This window comes from Trachurus japonicus, chromosome 8 (genome assembly GCF_045865225.1).
Source record: "Trachurus japonicus isolate A0001 chromosome 8, Traja_1.0".
Classification (NCBI taxonomy): Eukaryota; Metazoa; Chordata; class Actinopteri; order Carangiformes; family Carangidae; genus Trachurus; species Trachurus japonicus.
In genome coordinates, this window is record NC_140914.1 from 31,220,415 (window position 1) to 31,245,811 (window position 25,397).

General features: G+C 46.6%; 2 protein-coding genes across 2 annotated transcripts; both read left to right on the forward strand.

The window, feature by feature from the left end:
• The first annotated feature begins 1,345 nt into the window (after positions 1-1,345).
• scaf1 (SR-related CTD-associated factor 1) lies at positions 1,346-12,430 on the forward strand. The gene is made up of 6 exons (XM_085785178.1): positions 1,346-1,578; positions 2,840-6,419; positions 6,804-6,886; positions 8,278-8,586; positions 11,076-11,204; positions 11,634-12,430. The coding sequence occupies exons 2-6, from the start codon at positions 2,912-2,914 to the stop codon at positions 11,790-11,792; spliced, it is 4,188 nt and encodes a 1,395-aa protein (XP_085641304.1). The 5' UTR covers positions 1,346-1,578; positions 2,840-2,911; the 3' UTR covers positions 11,793-12,430.
• A 1,736-nt stretch (positions 12,431-14,166) lies between these two features.
• snrnp70 (small nuclear ribonucleoprotein 70 (U1)) lies at positions 14,167-25,165 on the forward strand. Its single transcript, XM_085785181.1, has 10 exons — positions 14,167-14,368; positions 14,695-14,848; positions 14,941-15,003; positions 17,000-17,054; positions 17,147-17,211; positions 17,295-17,357; positions 18,468-18,549; positions 22,168-22,269; positions 23,329-23,428; positions 23,837-25,165. Exons 2-10 carry the CDS (start codon positions 14,702-14,704, stop codon positions 24,642-24,644), a joined length of 1,485 nt encoding a protein of 494 aa, XP_085641307.1. The 5' UTR covers positions 14,167-14,368; positions 14,695-14,701; the 3' UTR covers positions 24,645-25,165.
• Positions 25,166-25,397: the final 232 nt, after the last annotated feature.

Here is a 25,397-nt window from a genome sequence, read left to right on the forward strand (position 1 = left end):
AGGGTTAACAAACCTGAACTCTGGCTTGACTAACTCTGAGCTGTCCAACTCAAACTGAGTTTTGGGTTTCAGAACAGTTAGTTCAATCAACTCTGAGTTCATTTGAGCCTGAGTTAAGCTCCGGCATGAGGAGATGAAAAGCCCTCATCAATGGAACAAAGTTGATTCATCATGGCAACAAGCGAAAAAAAAAAAAAAACCTTGCCTCTCCCACTTCTCACCGGTGAACTAAGACATGTTTATGAATGCTGACACAGAAGATGAGAATTAGCCCACAAAAAAGAAATTTAAAAAATCGATTCTGTAGCAGCAGCAAAAGAACGTAAGCTCTGAATGTTGACCGAGAGACAACACGTGAGTATTGATCGAAGAAAACAAACATTGTGTGTTTGAGCAGTTGCAACTAGTGATGTGTGTTTGTATGTTCAAGTTGGTCTCAGGCTACGTGACGGGGATGTGAGTGTATAGTCATCAATCACACTTGGAAATAAATGTAGGCTATAAGTGCACTGAGTCTCTTAATAGGCTTCATTGATTATTGATAGACTGATAGACTGCGCGTGTCCATGATGTGACCGAAAACCCAGAGTTTCCTCTACGAGTCAACTAACTCACTAAACCTGCTTTCAGAAACAGGGCCCTGGTTTACGTCTTTTGTGCACATGCTCATCACAAAAAGGCTGGTTACAAAACAACAGGGCTCTGGTTGGCTTCCCTGTGCCACTCCACTCGGGCTGTTTGGTTCATGTGAAAGAGGCGGATGACAACTCTTTGTCTTCACATTGTTAACATCTGTCCATACAGCTGTGGGACACTGAGGGCCAAACAGAGGCTCTGTTGATAAGCATATCATATATAGACACAGTGTCTGTGGCAGCATTGTATCTTTGCTGCCTTAGAAATTAGTGAGAAAATATTTGGTTGTGTTTCATGATGTTAAAACATCTGGAGATAGAATAAAACTGAAATGTGTCACATATTTATGATTTTCAAAGTGAATATTTTATGTTTTATACATGGATGACTTGACTTGTGTAATCAGTTTTGAAATAAAACCAAACCTAAATACAATGTTTTTTTGTTGTTGTTGTTGCTGCTTTTATTTTACTTTTCAAAATAATTCAATTTAAAGCAGAGGTCTGATGATCAGTTTGGCTAAAAAAAAAAAACCAGGGCAGGTTTACATGACTTGTTGAAATGTAGTTTCTTTTCAGGGGATCTGACCTCACCAGCTTCATTAATCTCTTAACATTTGCTTTCGGTGATATCAAAACCATATGATAACTGGATAACAAGCAATTAACTGTAAACTGCCAACGATTGAGGGCGAAACCGCCGGTGATCGTGGGGCGAAAGGGCGACGACGACTACGTTTCCCATCATCCTTCATCGTCCGGTCTGGGAGGAAGGAAGATGGCGGCGGTTGATGGACTGAGGCTGCTGTTGCGCTTTTAAAACGAGAGAAAAGGCTGTTAACGCGGCGTGTAGCGGTCGGTTTAATGTACCGGGAAGAGACGGCGGCAAATCCCACAAGGAGGCTTTGACCCGGGACTGCAGACTACCCGTCCGGGACCGGAGGTAACCCTTAGCATACGGCTCCGCCTGCAGCTTTTAGCCACCTAGCCGCTGTTAGCTAAATTCAGCTAGCCTGCTAGCTAGCCGAATACCTGCTGCAAACGCATCCTCACACATAGTGCAAACGTCTTTTCAGAGGCGGAGGGATATTTATATATTTGTGGTCAACCAGTTTTACTAATGTATGTAGCACACGCGGCACTAGCTAACTTACGACGGTGCACGGCAAGAGAGCAGCGGCGTCAGCGTTCATGCTAACACCGGCACCGGGGAGGGAGCTCAGCTCAGGTAGCAGCTACAACAAAGTTTCCGTTTTTGTAACAACAGACAGTGGAGGCACAGGGCGAAGGATAGCAGAGCAATGTGTTAATGGTCTGTATAGGAGGAGAGTCATGAGACCAACGCTCAACATACAGGGCGCTAGGACGATGTGTGGATGATGAGCACAGCAGCCAGTCATGGACCACAGACCGATAACCCGTGTCAGCTGATATCATGGAGGAGCTCCTCACTCTCTGATTTTGTAACGTCGCTGAAATGCTGATTAAAGCCAGAATCAATCAGTGACAGAGCAGGACGCCATCGGTAAGACCCACTAAAGCTCATGTGGCTGTACCGAAGGGGACCAGGTCATCTGAAGTCCTGCTCCTCTAGTCTGTAACCAGCCACACTCCCACATTGGCTGGCTTTGGTAGTTGGTTAGGCGATGTTGTGTTGTGAAGTATTCCGTTTTGTTTTTAGAGAAATATTTTCAGTTTCAGTTCCCTAGAAATCAATCATGTTATTGAAGTTTTTATAAACCCCTTCAGGATGTATGAAACCGTACATCCTTTCTGGGTTTATTACTCCATAACAACCTCCTCACTCTACATTATGCCTTACTTATTTTCACTCTAAACAGACAACACATTTTCTGATAAGGCACCCTAAAAGTGTATGTAGTTGACACATGGTTTCTAACTCACCTGCTGTCGTTTCTCTATTGATATTTCATTTTTCCTGTTTGATTACCTATACAGCTTTACTGATATGATTGTGATAAGCTAATATTGGCCGCTTGGATCAGTTCTGCTGTGTAGTGGTCTGGTACCTAGGTAGAGTGTCACCCATTGTCTTAATAAACCATAGTAGCAGAGTAGTATCAGACTGACAATGTGTTGAATGTGTAGCTGTGTGTACTCATAGTAGAGATTGTGGTTTTAGTCTTTAAAAAAAGATTTCCAGATTGTCATGTATGATAAATGTGTCCTGTCCTTTCGACTAGGTTTGTTCGTGGATTCTCTTCCTCCTCTGCGGTCCCACTCTCTGACTTCTGCACCAACAATTTTCCCGGCCCATGGACTTGACACCAGCATCCGGCTTCAAACGGAGGCCTGCTCCCTCCTCTTCCCCGAGTGGAGTTAGAGAGATTGCCAGGAGCCCTCCTCCCCGTTCCCCCTCCTTGTCTCTGTCATCTCCGTCGTCTGAGCCGTCGTCACCCTTGTCTACATCCTCCTCGGTCTGTGCCAACGTGTATCAAAATCATGTAAAAGGCCCGGCCCAGGGAACGGAGGTGGCCAGGGTGTCCTCCACTTCTGCCTCTCTGGCAACGCCATCTCTCTCTACATCTACGCCCAGCACCGCCACCTTGGACTTTTGCCCTCGCACCTCAGCGCAGCCCAGTCAGGATTGTGAAGAAGAGGACAGGAAGAGGGAGATGTACGATCCTTTCCACCCCACCGAAGGAGACAAAGAGGGAAGGGAGAGGGGGGAGGAGGGGGAAGGGGAAAAATATGACCCCTTTGACCCCACTGGTTCGCCAGCATCAGACATTGATGATGAAGAGAGTGACCGGCTGAGGGGAGTGAAGAGAAGGACTGAGAGAGGAGATGACGAGGAGGAGGAGGAGGAGGAGGAGGAGAAAGAGGAAGAACCCCCAGACTCCACTGACACTTTGACGGATCTGACGAGCCCCCGTCTGGTCACCCAGCTCCCCCTGAGGCGGAGAGTGGACTGCAGCAAGAGGGAGGGCATGGACTCTGATAACTCTGAGATAGAGGAAGGGGAGATCGTTGGGGCTGTTGATAGAGAAGGAAATAAGAGAGCACCTGTAGAAATCCTCCCTAGCCTGAACTCTCCCAACGTCTCCTTCTTCAGTTCAAAGCCAGAGCGCATCCTCCGGGTGCTGGACGGGGACGGATTTGTGTCGGTGCGCGCAGAGGGAAGCTGGGAGGTGGACAGGGAGTCTGAGGACGAGCCTGTGGTGGGAGTGGAGGATCTGAGAAGGAAGCTGGTCAGCCGGAGGAAGGAAAGATACCTCTCCTTTCCTGCAACCTCCCCCCTGACTCCCGAGCCACCGCCTCCTCCCGCCCTTCCAACAGTTTCTACACCCTCTCCCCCTCGCACACCTCCCGTAGAGCAAGGCAGTAAGAACCGCAAGTCCTCCAAAAGCTCCAAGGAGCGAGACCAACAGAAAAGCAAGGAGAAGAAGACCGGAGAAAAGGAGGACAGAAGGAAAAAGAGGAGAAAGGACAAAGAGGGAGGTTGGGAGAAGAGCAAAGAGAAGGAGCGAGGGCACAAGACGGAGAAGGAGGCGGCGAAAGAAGGACGGAGCAGCAGGAGCAGCAGCCGGAAGAGGAAGAAAAGACGACACAGCAGCCCCGAGGCCTCGCGCTCCTGCAACTCCTCAGGCAGGGGGGGCCACGCCAGACGATCCTTCTCAAGCCTCTCTGAAGAAAGGCACCGAGAGAGGGAGCGAGACAAAGACAGAGACAGAAGTAGAGATAGAGAGAGGGACAGAGAGAGAGGACGGGAGAGAGACAGGGACAGAGACAGAGAACAAACTCGCACCAGTAGCCACAGAAGAGACGAAAGAGACCGAGATGAAAGAGACCGAGATGAAAGAGACCGAGATTCAAGCTCGAGGAAGAGGGAGAGGGAGAGGGAGAGGAAGGACAGGCAGCATTCAAGCAGCAGAGAGAGGGACGTCTCCAAGAGGTCCAACCAGAGCCGGGAGAAGAGGGAGGGGGACAGAGACCGACAGCGCGAGCGGGATCGGAGACGGGACGGACGCCCGGTCGTCCCCCCGTCCATCCAAGACCTCAACGGGTCTGACCTGTTTGCCATCAAACGAACCATCACGGTCACCACCACTACGACCACCACCACCGTACCCGGCTCCCCCAGACTCACCCCGTCCTCCCCCAGTCGGCCCGCGCTGGACTCTGACAAGCCCCACAAGAGGAAGAAGAAGAGGAAATGGCACTCGGCCGGGGAGACGCAGGACCGGGGGAGCTGTCGCAGCCGCTCGCAGTCGCTCTCCCCTCCGAGGTATCACGGCTACGAGTCGGACCGCTACTCGGACAAACTGGAGATCGACGTGCTGTCTCTGGACGGCGAGGCTCTGGACTCGGACTACCCATCCCTGGAGGACACGCCTCCCGCCGCCCTGCCCCCAGAGCCTCCCGCCCCCAGCCCCAAAACCAAGACTGTCCCCAAGACCGGGCGTCATCACCCGAAAAAGAAATCTCGCACGTTAAAGAAAATCGGCCAGTCGGAATCCTCCTCCTCGTCTTCCATCAGAACCAAAAGCAAATGCCTCTCCTCGCTGACGGTCACCTCAGGCTCCGCCCCCGTCCCGTCCGGCCTGCCCTCCACCAAGCGAACCAAGAAAGTCGGAAAGGACAAAGAGCGGGACAAAGGCGGTAGGAAGGACGTGGGCCGGTCCGGTAAGTCCAAGAAGGAGAGCGGCAGCAGTCGGAAAGGCAAACTCCAGTCCAAAGTGTCGGTGCTGGTCCGCGAGGGCGTGAGCAGCACCACGGGGACGTCGGTGGGTTCTGGGAAGCTGGGCATGGACCTCCTAGGTCCAGGAAGCGCAGGGGGCGGTTCCGGGGGCTCCGTGGTGGGCGGCTCCATCGCAGTGGTCTTCTGCAGAGACAATGAGAGCAGGTCTCCATTCCTCAAACCGTGCTCAGAGCCGCTGTCGCTGAGCAACCGCAACAAGGACCTGTCCGGTCTGGGCAAGCGGAGCAGCCTGGCCGCGCCGCCGTCCTCCTTAACCAATCCTTCAGGGCTGAAATCTAAGAAAAGTAAACCCAGCTCCATCACGTCCACCTCCTCCTCCGCCTCCTCGCCCTCTTCGTCTCTGGCGACCAAGCGGCGCCGGCGGTTGGCTAAGAAGACGAGGGAGAAGGGCGGAGCGGCGGGGTCGGCCGGCGGAGACGGGGGCCAAACGAAGACGCCCTCCGAGAGCTGGAGCGGAGCCTCCTTAGACGTCCAGTCGGCCGGCGGGGACGGAAGCAAGTCGGTCAGTCCGCACGCCGGCCCGGCAGGCCCCGCGCCCTGCTCTTCCTCCTCGTCCTCCTCCTCCTCCACCAGCGTGCTCCCGCCCTCCTCCTCTCCGCCGCACACGCCTCCGCCCTCCATGGCTCCGCTGCGCGACACCAGGGATTCTTCCCCCGACTCTCAGACCGTGGACAGCAGCTGTAAGACTCCGGATCCTTCTTTCCTGGCCGAAGACTGTCCGACTCAGACGAGCCCCACGCTCCCGACCTCGAGTCCGTCCAGCCTGTCCACCCCCCAGGGAGCCGGCCTCGGCCTCACCATGTCGACCCCCACAGCCAAGCCCCCTCCTCCAGACGACGCGCCCAAGTCTCTGTCCTCTCCCCCGTGCTCGTCGTCTTCGGCGGGCTGCGGTCTTACTTCTATGCCGCTGCCTTTGTCCTCATCAGACCCTTCCTCCTCCTCCTCTGTCTCCTCCTCATCTGCCAGTAAGCCCCCCCCTCCACCTCCCCCTCCAGCAGCGCCCGCCCTCCCTTGGAGTCTACAGACCGGTGTGGACTGCACCACTGGTGGAGTCTTAGCATGTGAGTTCACTCAGGTTTACAGAAATCTGTCATGTGTTTGTGCAGCAACAGTAAAGCTATTCTTCTAGTTTATTAGTTCAGGTACAGACAGTGACAGGTCAACACCTTGCTACCTTTGAATAGTTCTTGTTGAGTTTTAGCTCTGCAGACTTTTCAGAGTGATGAGGACTGAACTGAATCATACAGTTACTTTGGCCACGCCCCCTCTCTGTAGACAATAACCATAGTTTGAGTTGAAACAGCCACATGTTAATGTTGTTACACACGTAACTCATTTGTCAAATCATTTAAAAACAGACTGTGAGAACATGTGAATGACAGTATGATATGCTATGTGTCCATGTGTCTCCCCTCAACTAAATTCTCTGTCCTTCCTCCGCTCAGTGACCGCTCTGCTGTTCAAAATGGAGGAGGCCAACATCGCCAGCAGAGCCAAAGCACAAGAGTTCATCCAAGCAACCAGCCAGGTCAGAGTCTTATGTTTTTGGTCCGTCATATGAAATTTGCAGAAACCTTCAAGAGAAAGACAAAGCTCAGGTTTCAGAGTCGGTGTCTGGACCTGTGCTGAATATGGGAACCATAATTTGTCTGACAGGTGATTTGTTTTGGGGATTAAAGCTAAACTCAATGTTTGAGTTAATAATAGTCTTAAATAGTTGTATCTTCCGACAGCAATCACTTATATAGAGTGTTTGGTCTGAAACACGGGTCTGTCAGTCACTCTGCTCTGCTGTAAGCCGAGGAGAAAACTTTCCTTCTATCCTACAACCTTTATCCAATGAGGAGAGAGAACGGCATAAAGGGGCAGTCCTCTCTGTGTGTGCAGCCAAGGGATGCGCGTGAATGTGGTGACGTAGGGACGAGGGCGGGGACTGCTAACTCCCATCGGCTGACAAGAAGTTAGCCAAAACAACCAGATCGCTTACGTCTGTTTTAACTGATTTTTTCCATTGTTCATTTTATTGTTATTCAGAATTAAGAAATTAATGGGTACAATTAAAGCAGAAGTAAGCGATCCGGTCGTTTTGGGTAACGTATCGTCAGCCAATGGAGTTAGCAGTCCCCGCCCTCGTCATGGATCTATTGGTCCTCGTCCCTACGTCACCACATTCACGTGCATCCCTTAGCTGCACACACAGCCCTTCATGCCGTTCTCTCTCCTCATTGGATAAAGCTTAAGTATACAAGAAGTTTTCTCCTCGGCTCACGGCAGAGCAGAGTGACTGACAGACCCGTGTTTCAGACCAAACACTCTATGTAAGTGATTGCCGTCGGAAGATATAACTATTTAAGACTTATATTAACACAAAAATTCCGCTTACTTCTGCTTTAATGTAGCCAGGCTAGCGCCGCCTACTGGTTCCGGCAAATTTCATTTGCCTCAACAATGTAGTCAGGACACTAGCAATGCGTTTCGGTTTGCTCCGTCCGCTCTGGTGGACGGACCAATCAGCGAACAGATGGGGAACTGAAGGCTAGAGTGCCTATAGGCACTCTACTGAAGGTGAAGCCGTTGAACTCAAGCGCTCAAGCTAACCTATGAGCTTAACCGGTGTATAGCACACGTGACCACCAAGCAGCAGCGATTAGTTGAAGCAAATGTAAGCAACCGCCTCCCGGAAGCAAACGAATCCCTATGGCTGGTGTTCAGACGCTTTTTGAAATGTAATGAAATAAGCGGCTGATGCATCAGGCTAGCTTTAATGCGCCCCCATGAGAAATAATGAACCTTGTTTACCTTTATTTAAGAAACACAGCAGAACCTATGAGACATCAAACACATCAGACACACTCGGTGTGAGTCGCTCTGTGTGTGAAAGAGTGGACCTGGTCTGACTGTGTCGTCTGTTTCCTGCAGATTCTTTCACAGGCCAATCAGAACCAGTCTCAGCAGCACGCTCCCCCTTCATCAGCCTCCTCTTCCTCATCACAGATCCCTCCCCCTCCTTCTCTCCCTCCGCCTCCCGGTCTGAGCCCGGCCCAGTTCATCCTCCACAGCTCCCTTCCGTTGGTCGGCTGCACCAAAACTCCACCGCCTCACCTGCACCCCTCCATGAGTGGCGGCTGTGCACAGACCCCGCCCCCCCTCATGCCAGGGGGACTGTCCGGAATGACTGGGAGCTCTGGAGACACCGGATGGGACAATGAGAGCAAAGACCCTGATAAGGTATAGTTGATGCTCATGGATCAGTGTTGACCCTGCCTTTGTACCGCTACACCGTCACCTTGTGCCAGGCCAGTGGTGGGGGGCCGGGATGGTTAGGTTTACTTGCCCAGGTACAAGTGTGTTCATTTAGAATAGGTAGAGTTGGTAATAATAAGAATTATTGAATTAAGTCCATATTATAAGATGGTACAGGAAGAAACACACTCACTGAAGTCGAATCACATCCGCATACAAATGAAAGCTTTCTGGTTCCTTAGAATGAGTTGTTACAAGTCGTTACAAATACATAAGTGGGTGACGCACCGAACCGAGGCGGCCATGTTGCATCGCCATTTTTTACGTTCAGCATGACTGTAGGTAACCACGGAAACTCAGCGGAGCTGTTGGCTTGGGGAGAAAGTTTTCCAGGTAGCGTCTGTTAAAACTGTCACCACTGTGTAGTGTGAGGAAGGACGGAGGCACTGATGTTGCATTCAGGTGCAGTCAGGCAGACGGCCGTCGGCAAACCAACATCAAGAATACGTTCAGATATGCAACCGCACCGCTAGATGGGGGGAATTCCTACATATTTACCTTCAAGGTCAGACTAAGGATGTATTATAAATAAGTGCAGGAAGTAGCGTTAAGTTATGTATTTTTCTCTGTTGTCTGCCAATTCACAAACTGTTATGAACATGTGAGGCAAGTTAACGTCTCACTGTTTTTTTGCTGCAGGGAAAGAAAGATAGTTGAACCATGTGTGGATCATTGTTCACATAGTCTCTTCATGTTATTCTGAGCTGCAGTGATGAAGAGGAGAGTAAAACCTTCATCACTGTCAGGATCCTCTCAGGTTAAAGAATCTGTGTTCAGGTCAGATGAAGCTGCAATAGTTACCATGAAGATATTTAGTGTGATCAACTCTCTTGATTGTTAGAAGTTTTTAAAACCAGAGGAAAGGGACCAGGGACTGAAGACTTAAACAGCAAAACACTTTTTCGTTCATTTGGGGGATCCTGTAGAAAGATGAAGTTCCCAGTGTTCTGATTGGTCAGTAGTTTGGCTGTTGATAGGGTTTGATCTGTAGGTTCAGTCTTTATTGGTGTTGACCTGAAATCCTCTCAGTCTCAGTCTAACAGTAATGTTTTGTTAATTGGTTGAACGTGTAGAAGATACAAAGTCCTGCAGCATACAGTATGTTCATTGCAAAAGCTGTAACTATGTAACCAATTTGTCTGATGACTTAAATATTTGCGTAAGAACATGGGGCAGATAGAGAGGGACAGTAACACATGACAACACCTCTTAAAGCTGGTGGTCATCTGAACTGTAGAAGTAGAGCTCCTCAGTCTCCTCAGTGTTTACACTTTTACCCCTAAGACGTCACTGACAGACGTGGTATTAATCTATCTCAGGTGATCCAATCACAAGTGGACAGCTCTGAATACATGTGACTGCAACCAAGATGCATTTGAGATCCAATCACTTCCACATTCTCTTAACCATGTGAACAGAAATGCATCCTGGCCACATTGAAGAACCACTACACCCACCACTACCACAGGCTCATTAATCCAAGCACGGTATTCTTATGAGCTGCAAATAGTTCTATTTAAAAGGGATGAAACTCCATTTCATTGTAAGTGCTGTGCACCACAATAATTTGCTAACCTCTCCCGTTCACTCTACCTCTCTCCTTCACACACGCAAATTGGCAACTCACTCATCTGTGGATGAAAACAACAACACATACCGGTTTATTTGCATATGAAGTGAGATGTGATCACAGGTGGTCAGTGGGGACACAGTTTAAAGAAGGTGTGAACAGATGGATGTAGAGCTGGCCTGATGCATGATAATACCCAGTCTGAGCAGCAGGCCCTCTGAACACTAATCATGCCCACACCAGACTGCTGACCTCAGATACAATGGTGAAGAACTGTTTGTTATGTCATTTTTTGACCGGTGCAAGACAGACTCATGTTTTCATTCATCAAGAATTAAAGTCAGAGGTTGGAAGACGATCACATACCGTCGTAGTTCCCACCATAAACGGAGATTCGGCAGCGTTATTCCCATGACTCGCCGCGAATACCGAAAGTAAAGAAATGCTGGTCGGCTCGCCCAGCATTTCCGCCACCACTAATAATAACAAAATAACCATAGAGACAAAACGATATATTTATCGAAAATGGGCCCATTAACAAGTGTGGGTAGCGGAGATTCATCCACAATAACGTGAGACTTTTTTATAACCAAATAGAAACTCCTCGTTGTCCCTTTAAGTCATAGCTGACACAGTGAATTGCTCATTATGTAACAATGAGAGAAAGAAATCAGTACACTGCAGAGTGACGAGATTAGTGCTGATGCGACATTCATTCGGTCTTGTATGATGGTGATGTCATCTTTTTAATCTTGTGCAGCACTTCAGCTGAGTTTTGTAAAGAATAGATGTAATAGATGTGTGTTTATTATTGTGTTGTTAATCTGTTTGTTCCCTGACTCAGTACCTGAAGAAGCTGCACACCCAGGAGCGAGCTGTGGAGGAGGTGAAGCTCGCCATCAAACCGTACTATCAACGCAAAGACATCAACAAGGACGAATACAAAGACATCCTCAGGAAAGCTGTGCACAAGGTTAGTGGGAAAACACTGATGTGTGTGCATCTGGGTGTACATCTGATTTGTACTTGGCACAGTTTAGCGTTGGAACATAGATTTTGAGATGCTTATAAACAAATCAGTGGACGGGATCCTTCAAGAGGATATGAGGAGTTTGCTTCCTTGTTCTTCCTTCTTATTTGTTCATCTTAATATTCTCTCTCTTTGATAAAGATGTGTTTATTTATTGCCACATACATTCCTGTGGTCACACTGGACCACATACAAACATACACCTCCATAAAGATTTCCCATATTCGAGTCATATCCCATGTTTGTTGCGTGTTCTTTTGGGTTTTTGTGTCCTAATGTTGCAGTTGTTCCTACACAGACACCATGTGAATGATACATAAAGTCTTATGTTGTTGAAATGAACTTTGTGATCTCACTGTTTCACCGTCTCAGATTTGCCACAGCCGCACCGGAGAGATCAACCCAGTCAAAGTCAGCAACCTCGTGAAGCTCTACGTGCAGCGCTACAAATACTTCCGGAAACATGGACGTAAAATGGACGAGGAGGACAGGGATGACAGGGAGCCGGGAGCGCTGCACTCCTCCGCCTGAGAGCAGACCACTCCGCCGCCTTGTGCTCACACCTGGGCCATCCTCTTGATTGTTTGTCTGATATTTTTATTGCTTTCATAGCCACCTGTCTGTTTTTATGTGATCTCCGTTCTACGATCTCACTGTAAATATGTCCCATTTAGAAAATGTATCACATATACCATGTCGAGGGAGGTGGATGCTATCATGCTCACCCGTGTGATCTGATAACAGTCCAGTACATCAACCGTGCAACACATACCACCCGTGTGAAGCATTTAGTTTTTGTTGACTGTCTCATTAGGAGCTTCACAGCGGTGGTACTGATCACAGGGTGTTTCTGAGCAGTAGTGGATTAGGTCTCCATGCTGGTTTGTTCTCCCCATCCTCATGTATATCTGAATCCCAGCTGAGGGGAGGTGAAATACCCAGTCGCACACACATAAATGAAATATATTGTACAACCCTGAAGGACACTACATCCCCTCTGTCTCAGACGGTGTGGAAGCTGAGCTGCTGTGGTCCAGACACAGAGACCGCTCAGCTTGGTGACACTGCTGTCGGTGTGTTGTGTGCATGTGTTACTGAGGTTGAGAAAGTTGCTAAATCTCTTTATAAAATGACTTGACCAACAAAATATAAATGTTGCTTGAAAACCAGCACAGAGTGGAGCAGTCTTATTATCGTGTGGAGCCCTTTAGCCTCTGTTCCTGACACTGAGAACAAAGTTTTACACAGATTACCAGAAAGAGGCTTCTTGCCAAGCAGGTTTTCACATGTGAGAATTTTTTTAATGTCTTGTTTTATAACAATAAACGTAGTAAGAAGGATGTAGCGGTGCAAGCACTGCATGGCAAGTATCTTAAATGAATAAGCCGGTGCATATTCTCATTTGCCCAGGTCATAGTATTTCAAAGGAGGTTAAATCAAAAGCAACTGGACTTAGTTAACTAAGTAACTAACTAAGTCCAGTTGCTTTCGATTTAACCTCCTTTGAAATATCTTAAATGAAAGAAAAATCAATTTAAGATAAACTACCACTTGTGAGAAAGATGTCGATTTATATGACGTGGTTTAAAAATACCTGAATTGTTGAAGATTGAAGTCTATTCAAGTATATTGAAAACTAACAATTGAACATTGTTGAAGCAATACTAGAAGAAGCAATAAAAGGTCTTGGAACGGACCTGCTCAGGTTAGTGGAGCAGGTTTGTTAACAAGTTTCAAGTTATAGGTCACATAGCTACCAGGCATACCAACACTCTGGCAGAGTTATAGTACAGTATAGATGTCCTCAGTCACATCATTTGATTGTGTCAGCCAATAGCAAGTGATGGATAGATGGATGGCTGCCTGTCATGCCAGGCATGTTTCAGTGTTGAACTTATAATAAAATGATCATCACGGAAACATTTCCTACACTGGCGTCACCCTTGATGGTGCAGGAGTTCATCATCTTATACATGATGTCACATTTTTGTTGGTGGGACTTTCCAGTATAACATTACAATAAATAATAACTTTATTTATATTCCCACTTTAAGTTACAAAGTTTTAACAACAAAAACTGAAATGTGGAAAACTGCCAACATTTTTCTCATGGCTTACCCCCTACCCCTATGTCAGCCTGCCCAGAGGTTACAATGGTGATTTTTATCTGCCTAGTTTTTACTGTGTATGTGAAAGGGATACAGGGAGTTGATGGGCAGCTGGGTGTGACTCACATCACTCTGAGGCTCACAGTTCAAATGCTGAGAGTCCCATTGCCTTTTTAAGTTCTGTGATAAGTATACAACTGTGGAAAAAACTGTGTGTAAAATATCATTTGTGTGGCCAAGAATAGGATGCAGCAGGACAAATCTGACGTTTTTAGACCCTCTCCCACTCTAGTACTCTAGCCCTGTACATCCCATGCAATATATACCCATTATAACAATTGTCAAAGACATGAATTAATTTCAAAAACTTGACTGTTGAATTCAGTCCGTAGCTGAAAGAATCCTGAAGTTGAAGGCTAATGTTGTGCGAAATTTGCCGAAAAAGCCACTTAAAAAAAAAAATCAAAAAAGTTTAACGTTAACAGCATAAATACCATAATAATGATAATGTGTGAAAATTATTATAATTATATAATTTGCAGCTGGAATGAAGATAAAGGAACATTTGCCAGTAAAAGCAAAAATGCGGGGTTTAATTGCCAGTCTTGACAGTTGGACATTAATCAGCTAATCTGATTATACAGTCGGCCGCCCAGACTAACCAACACCATCTGTGTCTGAAGATTTAAACCTGAAAAAGTCACTTCATTAGGTAAATTGCGTCCATTGTCGTGCTGCGGCGGCGTTGCACGCCGTCTGCTGCGGTTTACGGCAGCACCGCCCCTTTACGGCAGCCCGCCATTTTACTCGAGGAGAACACAAGTCCCACACACGCATCTTGCTAACTGCGGCCACACGGTGTGTGCCCCCCTCAGCGGGTTGTTTCTACTGGTTGTTTCTCCTTCTTCTAACTGTGAGTTGGTCCCGGAGACCTTCGTGTATCGGACGCTTCTTCCCTGGTCCATGGTGTGACATTTCTCAGACATCGGAGGAGAGACGGTAAGAGTCCCACTCCGGACTTCTTGTTAGCTTTGTTAGCTGGGTGGCTAATGCTAAGCGATTAACTGCGGGGAGCCTAAAGTGACTCAAATCAGAGTGAAAACGATTGTAGTGAAACTCGGTTCACAAATGTGACGCCGTGTGTGGTTATAAAGTTGCGTTGCTGCTTTAAAGTCGTGTACAGCGGCCTCAGGGCCCGAACCTCCCACTGACCGAACTTCAGCAATAGGAAGCTAATTGTCCTTCCGCGGCTGGCTGTGGCCCGCCGAGCAGCGCCAGCATCCTGTGCAGTGTCGGTCGATACTGATGTGTTGCTGTTTATTTAGGTGAAAGATGACACAGTTTCTGCCCCCGAACCTGCTGGCCCTCTTTGCACCGCGGGACCCCATACCGTTCCTGCCCCAGCTGGAGAAGCTGCCCCATGAGAAGCATCACAACCAACCCTACAGCGGCATCGCTCCGTTCATCAGGCACTTCGAGGTTTGGACGCTAAGCCCTGCAATAGTCTGAATGCTCTGGTTCATTCCCCGTTTCCCCCCTCGGTGCTACAGCTGCTCTGTGTTTGTCCGCAGGATCCCAGAGATGCCCCCCCACCCACAAGGGCAGAGACCCGCGAGGAGCGGCTGGAGAGGAAGGTGAGTTGCTGACAAAGGCCCACTGTGTGTTTGTATGCAGCCAGGTGGGCATCGACTTGAAATTATACATCTGAAAACGTAATTGTTAATTTAAAAACTACAGGCCACGTGTTACTGGATCATCTTTAATCATAGGCTGAATGTTATAGATGAAGTTTTATTTTATTTTTTTTAATGCCAAATATCTCAACAGAGTTCTGATATGGCTGGCTGAACAATAGCAACAACGAAAATAAGTGTTGGAAATTTGATATCAGCCATATTGTCTGTGACATAATACATGTGTTCACATTGGGATGAAGGTATAACAGTATTTGAGCTGCCCTGTGGTGATTCATCCACCCACAACAAAAGAGACAAAGAAATTACAGAGAATTTAAAAAAAAACTAAAAACAGAGCTTGACTCCAGATCCATGTTCGGAGACAGCTGTGATTTCAAACTCATTTAGAAACTCCTGCAGGTCCAATGGGAGTGAATTTTGCTGCTGTATAATTACTGAAAGTGTAGCGTATTTAAGTGTTGTTGGCTGTACTTTTGCTGATCTCAGTTGACCTGAATGAACATGTGAACCACAGGAAGACAGTAGTCCTGTGGTTCCCAACCTTTTTTGGCTCGTGACCCCATTTTTGACATCACAAATTTCTAGCGACCCCGTCAATCAAGATGCACCAGCTCAGATATTTTTATATGTTGCATTTCATTTGAACTCGATTTATATTCAAGAAAGTGAAAGTATAGAATGCAGTTGTTTAAGATAACTTTAAAAAGAATAATAATTGGTTAAAAAATATATATTTTTATCGATTACTAGACATTTCTCGCGACATCATTTGAATTTCAGGCGAGGTCCAGTCCCCAAGGTTGAAAAACACTGCGGTAGTGGAATTAGATATTTTAAATCTGTGTTAGGGGATCTGGTCTGATCCGCCTCCTTCCAGCAGCTTCAAATGGCTCCATCACTGTTTTAAGTTATTGTAGTGTCAGACAGATGGAGCCTGAGTTAGATTGATGTCAGGACGTGGGACCATCACAGAGCTTCTGTGTGCACGGCGCATGTTTTGAACCTTTTGTTGCTGCGGTTTTTAATCTGACTGGTGCATTCAGAAACAGGGCCTGGTCAGACGGCTGTTGTGTACAAGCAGCAGGGTGCTGATGTTCACACGTGAGACCAACACGCTGCCATCGGACACACCCTCCTCTGCCTGTAATACAAGGGGCTGCTGTTTCTGAGCTGATAGGCTGCACCCTGGTTGTGATAGTGTTCCTACGTCAGCACTAACAGCAGCTGCCACTAATGGGTTTTTTCTAACAACAATGAATGTAGTGAGTGATATGTTAAAAAGTTAGTTATGAGGGTTTTTCTTCCAGTACTCCTCCTTATACTATACATACTGGTTCTTTCTTAGAATAAAAAGATAGGAATTGATTGGGCTAGTTTGTCTAAGCCTGTTGTTTTGACAACAATCAGCCATATTTTGAAGTTTTCATTTTAAGACTTGCGTGCTGTTAGCTTTTCTTTTAGCTTTTTTAATAATTTGCTATTAGTTAAATCAGTGCTGTATAGTTGTGTAAAATACACTGGAAGTGACTGCTGAAGGATCTCTTTTCTGTTTGTTGCTTGTTGAACAGGTGGTTTGATGATTATAGGTCTTTACTGTAAGGGCAGAAATAAGTAAAATGTAGTAATAGTTGTCCACTCGGTCAGTTATGTTTTTGCTGTAGTGTGTATTGCTGTATTGTGTGTGTGTATGCACTGCAGCCCCACCTCTCAGATAGAGCAGACAGAGGAGCAGCATGTCCATTAATGATAAATAGAAAGTTAAGATATGGTACTAAATACTGACATCAAATCAATGTAGAATATATCTATTGACTTAAAATGTTTGCTTTGGTTTATTTTCATAGACAAGTTTATTATGGTAGCATCTTTGACAAGACCCTAACCTTGCTCTGTTGAGGATTAACGATTTCCTGGTCATCTTTGCTTTTTTCAGAGACGAGAGAAGATTGAGAGGAGGCAAACAGTGGTGGAAACAGAACTCAAGCTCTGTAAGTTTTCACAGCGATGTCCGCTAAGTCCTGTCTTCACTGAGCATTGTCTGACAGTGTAAACTAATGACGTTCTCTGTGCTTCCTACCAGGGGACCCCCATAATGACCCCAATGCACAAGGGGATGCCTTCAAGACTTTGTTTGTCGCCCGAGTGGTGAGTGTTTACAATCACACGCATTGTTTTTATTCTCATTGTAACGATGAGTGATGTCTAACTATGTTCTGTCTCTGCTGTAGAACTACGATACCACAGAGTCCAAGCTCCGCCGCGAGTTTGAGGTCTATGGCCCCATCAAACGGGTATGTTGAACAGCTGATTCTAACATCTACACACACACACAAGGGCTGAACGATATATCGTTATCGTATCTATATCTAGATGTGAACATTCAAGATATTAATATCGAAAAAGCAACAATATAGAATTCCCCCCGCTTTCCCTGGATGTACAGCTTTGGCAGTCACAACAAACATCATTTTTACGATTTCCCTTCAATGCACCGCTAAGGTCAGCCAACCACAAACCTTATTTCATGCTTGCTGTGGATCGACAGCTGAAGCCAATGACAAACATACGAGGGCGGGAGTGAGGGAGATGGAGAATGAGACGTGCACACACACTACATACACAGCGGGGAAATTAAAAAGAAAGAAAGCATTGGCACTTTTCCACTAGCGCGGTACGGCACGGCTCGGCTCTGCTGCATACTGCCTTCCACTGATTGTCGTCACTGCAAGAGTCGCAAGCGAAATGTCCGACATGAGAATCAAACCCGGAAATTTCAAAAACACAGCGGCAACAGCGACCACCAATCTGTAATGAGACTGTTGTTATTCCTCCACCCGAGTTAAATGATGCTGTGTGGATTTTTGTTAATGTTCATGACTGGCAGTGAGTTCTTATTAACTCATTGAGTGCCGCGCTCCTTTCCACCGGCAATTTAGACCATTTTTGACGATTTTTGTAGAGCCACAGCGTATTCTATATTATTGCCACCAACACATACTGTGGCTCATTTGAAAGGTGAAACTTTCTGCTTCAAATGGCCACAAACCGTTTGTTTCTACGTGCCTCCATTCCTGAGAAAACTCAAGCTAAACATGGCTGGGTTTCACCAAAATCCCTGCTTTTTTTTCTAGAAAAGGAGAACGAATGGGAACGAAAAACGAGAAATTACGTGGTTGGCACTCAATGAGTTAATAAAACTGCACTTTCCACATTCTTTGTTTTTACTTTTCTGAAAAACGCTTGGTTTTCACTAAACCCCTAGTCATATCATATCGAGATATCTGGTATGAATATCGAGATATGAAATTTTGTCCATATCGTTCAACCCTAATCTACACACACGCACACACACAGCTGGTGTTGTAGGTATGTGTATGAAATGGCGACTCCCTCTGTTCCAGATCTACATCGTCTACAACAAGAGAACGGGGAAGCCCCGCGGCTACGCCTTCATTGAGTATGAGCACGAACGGGACATGCACTGTGAGTACAACTGTAGGACTCTTGAGTCAACCTTTGTGTGTGTGATCACATGACAGTCTGTTAATCTGCAGGGTGGGTTTTGAGTGGACCCCCCCCTCTCCTTTACTGTGATGTTACTGTTATGATAGGGGGCTGGCAGCTCTTGAGCCGCCGCCAATGTTTGCATGGTGAAATCAACGTCTGGTGCTTGTGTGATGATGTGTGTCTGTGTTAATGCGTGTTCGACAGTCGAACGATAATCTGGCTGAGGAGGGGGAGTGGCTTGATTCAGTTGGGGGCATCATGGGGAAAGAAGCAGGCGGTAGAAAGTGTGTGTTTCCTCTGTGACCCTGACCATGTCTGCCTGTCAAAGGGCTCGTTGTGTTTTAACTGTCAGGCTCTGGAAGAGCAGCTCTCCCGGTTGGACGGTAATGGTAAGCACAAGGTCAGACTGGTCACCGAGCACTGAGCGGGGTTTTTACCCACGACTGTATGAAAAGCCATCTCCTGTATGACTACGAGCTCGTTTTAGCTTTTTGCTGGTGGTCTCCAACCCTGGTCATGGTGAGAGTAGTCCAGCTTCACCACAGTAGTGAGCCATCTTTTTTTTTTTTAAAGCTGGTGGTGATGTGATGCCACAGTGAATTCTGCCCCAGTCTCATTAGACAACGCATGGTGACTCAGTGACACCATCATAGGCGATCAGGTCCATCAGCTCTTCAAGACCAGAGTTGCTGAATCCCAGCTATGTAGAGCCAGCGGGGGTGAGGTGCGGGGGGATGTGGGGCTCAACAGTATATTAACTGTGTGTTGTTCTCATTGCCACTGCAGCCGCCAATCTGTGATGGCTATTGGCCAGAGCTGGCTGGCAGATGATGATGGTTATGATACATCTACACCCTACTACCACAGCTCAGTATATGGTTGGTATAATGGGTTTGTATGATGGGTAAGATTTCTTTCCACCCTCCATCTCCTACATAGGGAAAGAGGAGCTACGTTCAATGGGTTCAAAGCGTTTTTAAAGCCCTCAACAGCTTCAGTGTAATTATTACCTCTGGGACCTCAGGCTTTGACCATTGAACGCACCCCTGACCAGTTATGTTTTTCACTATTGCCCCGGGACTCTGCCCTTTAAGTTAAAGCCACCTCAGGTTATTGAAGTTGCTGCTTTTTGTCATAGCCACCACTCAGATGTATGGAGGGACACATGGTCCGAAGGGTTGGTCCTCCAGCTTCTTCTGGAGCCAGTTGTTGGTCTGTCTTGTCACACAGAAGTTAAAGGTGTAAACACAGGTCTGAAGGCTCCTTAGAATGAGTCAGGATGCTTACTTACTAGAGTAAAACGATACTGATGAGTTTTAGTGAAGAAGTTCATTAGTCCTCTCTCTGTGTCACTTAAATTCACTCTGTTACTGTGACTTGGATCAGACCCAAGTGTTCAGTTAAATGTCAGTGTCAATCAGCACAGTCAGGTGTAAATGAATAAGGCATTAGACAGCATCTTAACTGTTAAGCTTGTTAACTCGCTCTACCAGTGGAACCATTAAAGTCATCATAGTAAAGTTCCTTCCCCGAGCTGCTGCAGGAAACTGGCAGCTCCTCTCCACTATTAATCTTAACAATCCTCATATATATAAAGCGTACGTACGTACTGTGCTGGCTTTAACAGAAAAGGCAGACGAGGGTAAGTTTCTTGGTAACTGTTAATGGGTTAATTCATACATGTTTTATTCACCATGTAAGAAAGGTAGAGTCTAGTGAACATAGACTTACAGATGAACTCATGATCAGACTGTTACAGAAACAGTTCCATGTCCTTAACGTAGCTTCAGACACCGGACACACCTCAGGTCACTGTAGATCCAACACAGGTCAGAGCAACACCACTTCATTCAGTTCTCAGTTTAAAATAAAACAAACAAACACGAGTTGGTTCCTGTCAGGAATGTAGCCCCTTGTTTGTTTCTGTTTCTGTTTGTTTCAGTTGGTCAGTTCTGGTAGGACAGATGGGGGTTTGGTAAGGCCCTGTCAGTGGATGGGATGGTGTCATCCTGAGTGGAGGGGTTCTGGTAAGGCCCCTGGTAGAGTTGTTGTGACCGTTATGTGCATTCTGGCGCTGAGAAGTGTGAGAAAGCCCCTCAGACAGGGACAGAGACGTCAGTGAGGGGATATGGTAAGACCGCCCACTGTACCAGAGGAGTGAGGGAGTGTGGTAAGGCCCTCAGAGGTTCTGCGCTAACTGACGGGTTCTGGTAAGGCCCTCTTCTCGGGAAGGTTCCCCTACAGACCAGTGTAGCAGACAGGATGCAGCGCCCGGACCTTCAATCATACACGATGGATTGACGGACTGTTGTGGGGTGTGACGGGTTGAGGGGTGGGACCAAGTCTGACACATGACGCACACCAGGTTGGAAACTAGCCAGATGTTGCTGAAAGCTCCTCACCGTCGTCGTCATCATGTCGTCCTCATAATAATAAATATTTAAGCTACAACAGAGTCGACCACCACATCATCAGATCTAACTGCAAACATACTGTTATTGGTGCCAGATATATTTAGTCTGACCAGCGACCCACTGATCTGTGCTCACAATCGATAATCTGTGATCAATGCTTGTGTTGTGATGTCAAAAGTCCAATCAGGAGTCAGGACTTCTGTCATGTTTAGGGATGTCACGACAATAGATTTTTTTTGGTACGATTATTGTCAGAGAAATAATCACGGTATTACAATTATCATGATTATTCTGCATTAATTAATTTCACAACACTATTAATGTGTAAAATCAAATATAGTTAAAATATACATTACTAATTATAAAATATTTCAAATATCTATTCAAATATGACCAATTATTAATCTGCCAGGGGAAGTGTTTGAAATATTTAAGTCATTAATTGTCATCAATACCAAATGTTTAAGTTTTTTATCTTTTTTTGTTTTGTTACAAATGACACTCTAGCATTTAAATTAGGTGAATGGACCAGTATCTGTGCAATTACCTTTATTTTGGCGCACATCTGCTGACACGGTTCATACAAAATCTTTTTTTTTTGAAAGTGACGGTATTTAGGAATCTTTGCGATCAATTAATTGTGGCGTTAAATACCGCGATTAATTGTGAAAATAAGTAATTGTGACATCCCGAGTCATGATAAAACTCAGGTGTATGGCACAGACAGTGCATGCACTACACACACCTGAGATCACTGCAGTGCTCTGAGTTCTACATCACCACAGTCCCAGTGGGTGAAGCTAAACATCCACACAGATCTGATACAGGCTGACCTCTAGCTGTGGTCTGTCTCATCACACTCAAACCTGTGAGAGACGGAGGAAAGTTCCACAGCTCTAAGTAACAAATCCACAGTCCACACAGTCATTAAGTCCTGACCTATTAGACGCCACTGTTACATATGAATGAAACCGAAGCTGGGTCTGTAAAGTAACATATCACTCATCGGGTGGAAGGAAGTCTACTCCCATTATCCCTCGGCTTTTGCCCAGAGAGCAGCCATCTCGGCCCCGCCTGCTCCTGGTCAGTATCATAATGCACTGTTTGTTTCCTTGGCCACATTGATGTGGTCGTACTCGCTCTGACCGCTGGCTTCCCTCTCCCCGCTCCTCTCCTCCAGCCGCCTACAAACACGCCGACGGGAAGAAGATCGACGGCAGACGCGTGCTGGTGGACGTGGAACGAGGACGCACGGTCAAAGGATGGCACCCTCGCAGACTGGGTCAGCTGACACATCTACACTGTTACTGCTTTATCTTAATGTTTTGTTGTATTTATGTTAAACACAAACAGACACACTATTTGTAGAGTAGATGATGTTGTAGATTAGAGATGTCACGATTATTGATTTTCTTGGTACGATTATCAGAGAAATAATCACGGCATTATAATTATTATAAGTAATTGTTACAACACTATGAATGTGTCAAATCAAATATAGTGAAAATATTATTACATTACTAATTATATACGCAATATTTTTAAGTACAAATCTGGAAAAATTAAGAGACCACTTCAAAATGATCAGTTCCTCTGGTTTTACTATTCATAGCTATGTGTTTGGGTAAAATGAACGCTTTGTTTCATTTTATAACCTACTGACATCATTTCTCCCAAATTGGAAATAAAGTCATTTAGAGCATTTTTTTTTTGCAGAAAATGGTAACTGGTCAAAATAACAAAAAAGTTCCAGTGTTTTCAGACCTTGTATAATGTAAAAATAACAAGTTGATATAACAACACAACACTGCTTTTTAAGAAATCAAAATTGGTGGAATAATCCCAATTTTTAATCACAGCAGTGTTTTTTTTTTATTTATTTACCATCTTTCTTCCTCATTAAATCTGATTTGGTTCAGGTGATCAGCTAAGTAGAGTGAGGTGTGCTTGTGTTGGAGTTTAATAGACACTGGAAACGATGGCTGCCATAAATGTAGAGATAAGGCTGATTTATTTTTGGAGTGATTATACATTTTGGAGTGGTCTCTATTTTTTCCAGAGCTGTATCTATAGCACAAAATACTAGATGGAGTTACCTGTAAGTTCTGCACTTGCAACTAGTGTGAATAGACAATCAGGCTTTACTGTCTTGGCAGTTGCACCTGTTGTGCACTCGGTGAATTAGTGTAGTTGTAATATAAACTGATGTCTGAGTTCCTGATTTTTCCATGTCAGTGTTTAATCTTCTCAGTGGTGTGAACGGCCTGACAACAGGTCGTTTGATGCAGGATCACAGACCATTACAGCTCTTTAACTTGTGTTTTCCCTCTACTCTGATCAGGTGGTGGACTTGGTGGTACAAGGAGAGGTGGAGCCGACGTCAACATAAAGCACTCTGGCCGAGACGACGCTTCACGTTACGACGACCGGGCTCTGGGCGGGTGAGTCCTCTCATCCAAAATTTGTTGTTTGCTCTAAAACCGTTCAAATAAGAACGGTTTTATACTTTATTGCAGGATTGCACAAGTCGTTAGTTCATGTCCCAATACACATCTTTTTAGTCATTGGAGCATTCCTACAAAATGTATGCAATTTGTAGTGAAATACATCAAAAGAAAAAAAATAATAACAATGAAGGGGGGGAAGAGGTGGGACAGAGACAGTAGGGGAAAAAAAGCATAAGATAGAACAAAAATATATACATACATATATATCTATATACAATTTATTCTCTTCGGAGATCTAGTAAACATCTCTTCAGGGCTGGACTCTTCAGTTCCATTCATTTATATAATCAATCCACTAAAATCGCTCTTTGCATAACGTCCTTTTGTCCCCGCTCTTCACAGTGATCGGGAACGCGGGCCGGAACGTGGCGAGCGCAGAGAGCGCAGTCGGGAGCGTGAGCGGGACAAGGACAGAGAGCGCAGGAGGTCCCGATCCCGCGAGCGCCGCCGACGCTCCCGTTCCCGGGACCGTGGTGAGAGGGACAGAGACAGGCAGGTCGGTGCAGGAGAGGAGGTCGTCGCCGTTGGTGGCGGCGGCGGCGGAGGTGGAGGCGGTGGTGTCGGCGGAGGTAGTAGTCGCCGTCGGGAGAGAGAGAGGGAGCGTGGGGGGGCAGCGGGAGGGGACAGCAGGAGCAGGGAGAGGAGTCGAGACCGCAAGAGAAGGAGCAGGAGCCGAGACCGCAAGAGGGACAGGGAGAGGGGGAAGGGTCTGGACGGGGAGGAGATCAGCCAGGGGGACGGACCGCCCGAGGCCGGGGAGAGGACGCTGGAGGAACACGAAGGAGAGGTGGGTGAGGGCATGGAGGAGCGTAGAGACAGGGGAGACAGGGAGAGGGACAGGGACCGAAGACGCAGCCACAGGGACAGGGACCGGCGCCGGGGCGACAGGGACAGGGGGGACAGGGAGCACAAAAGGGAGCGGGGGGAGAGGGACAGAGGGGACCGCAGGGAGGAGCGCCACGGGTCCCTACGAGACGACATGGGCCCCCAGGACGACATGGGCAACGAGGACGACGGCGCCGCACCGCCGCACATGGAGGAGTACAGCCAGGACGGGATGATGATGGACCAGCAGTCCGTCCCATCCGCCGACGGCTACGGCTCCAGTGAGAACGGCTACAAGATGGAGGCTCCAGGAGATGAGTACTGAACCCCCCCTCGCCCCCCCAGCAGACCCATACTCACACCACCATGACCTTCTACGAAAGGCACAATGTCTGAAAGAGGTCAGGGACTCCTCAGCCATCTAGCTAGATTTCCTCCTGTCGAGATATTCCACTTGATATTGTTGCACAGTCGATGAATTTAATTGATCTGATCTCACTAAAAAGTTGCAGCTTCTCTCGCGTTGCCCAACTAATCCGTGCCACTCAATGTTTTCAGATTTCCTTAGTGAACATTTCTTTTTCCCCTCTCCCTCTCGGTCTGGGTTGGTTTGAACTGTAAGGAGCTTGGTTAGTTTTTTATTTCCATATTCACGAGGCAGTGACACTGTCGGCTTGTCTGGACCCAGTTTCTTCTCAATGTCTGTGAAGTTGAAGGAAACGTGCTGTGACAGTGGAGGGTTGTTTATTCTGTTAATTGATTCTGCAAGATTTTTTTTTTTAATGTCTGCTGTTTGTATGTTAGATTTGCAGGGTCATTTTAATAAAGATGTGACTTAAAGTCTGAGTTGTCTCATGTTTTACTGTGTCTCTCATCCTGTGACTTAATGGTGTTTTTGCTCATTGTTTCCTTTCTTTACCACACGGTGTGAAACGGTGCTGGACACTGGACACATTCTAATAACGGTTATGATAATCATGTAATTAAACGTTGACTCCTGCTAACATTTCCATATTTCGCACATTCTGTGACATAAACTGTAAACTGGTTTCTTGTCTGTAACAACATCTATGTCCCG

Bases quoted from the DNA above. Each gene is read 5' to 3' on its own strand.
- scaf1 (XM_085785178.1), top strand. From the start codon at position 2,912: ATGGACTTGACACCAGCATCCGGCTTCAAACGGAGGCCTGCTCCCTCC. The intron at 6,420-6,803 runs GTGAGTTCACTC...TCCTCCGCTCAG, and splicing joins CACTGGTGGAGTCTTAGCAT to TGACCGCTCTGCTGTTCAAA. The intron at 6,887-8,277 runs GTCAGAGTCTTA...TGTTTCCTGCAG, and splicing joins TCATCCAAGCAACCAGCCAG to ATTCTTTCACAGGCCAATCA.
- snrnp70 (XM_085785181.1), top strand. From the start codon at position 14,702: ATGACACAGTTTCTGCCCCCGAACCTGCTGGCCCTCTTTGCACCGCGG. The intron at 14,849-14,940 runs GTTTGGACGCTA...GTTTGTCCGCAG, and splicing joins CGTTCATCAGGCACTTCGAG to GATCCCAGAGATGCCCCCCC. The intron at 22,270-23,328 runs GTCAGCTGACAC...TACTCTGATCAG, and splicing joins ATGGCACCCTCGCAGACTGG to GTGGTGGACTTGGTGGTACA.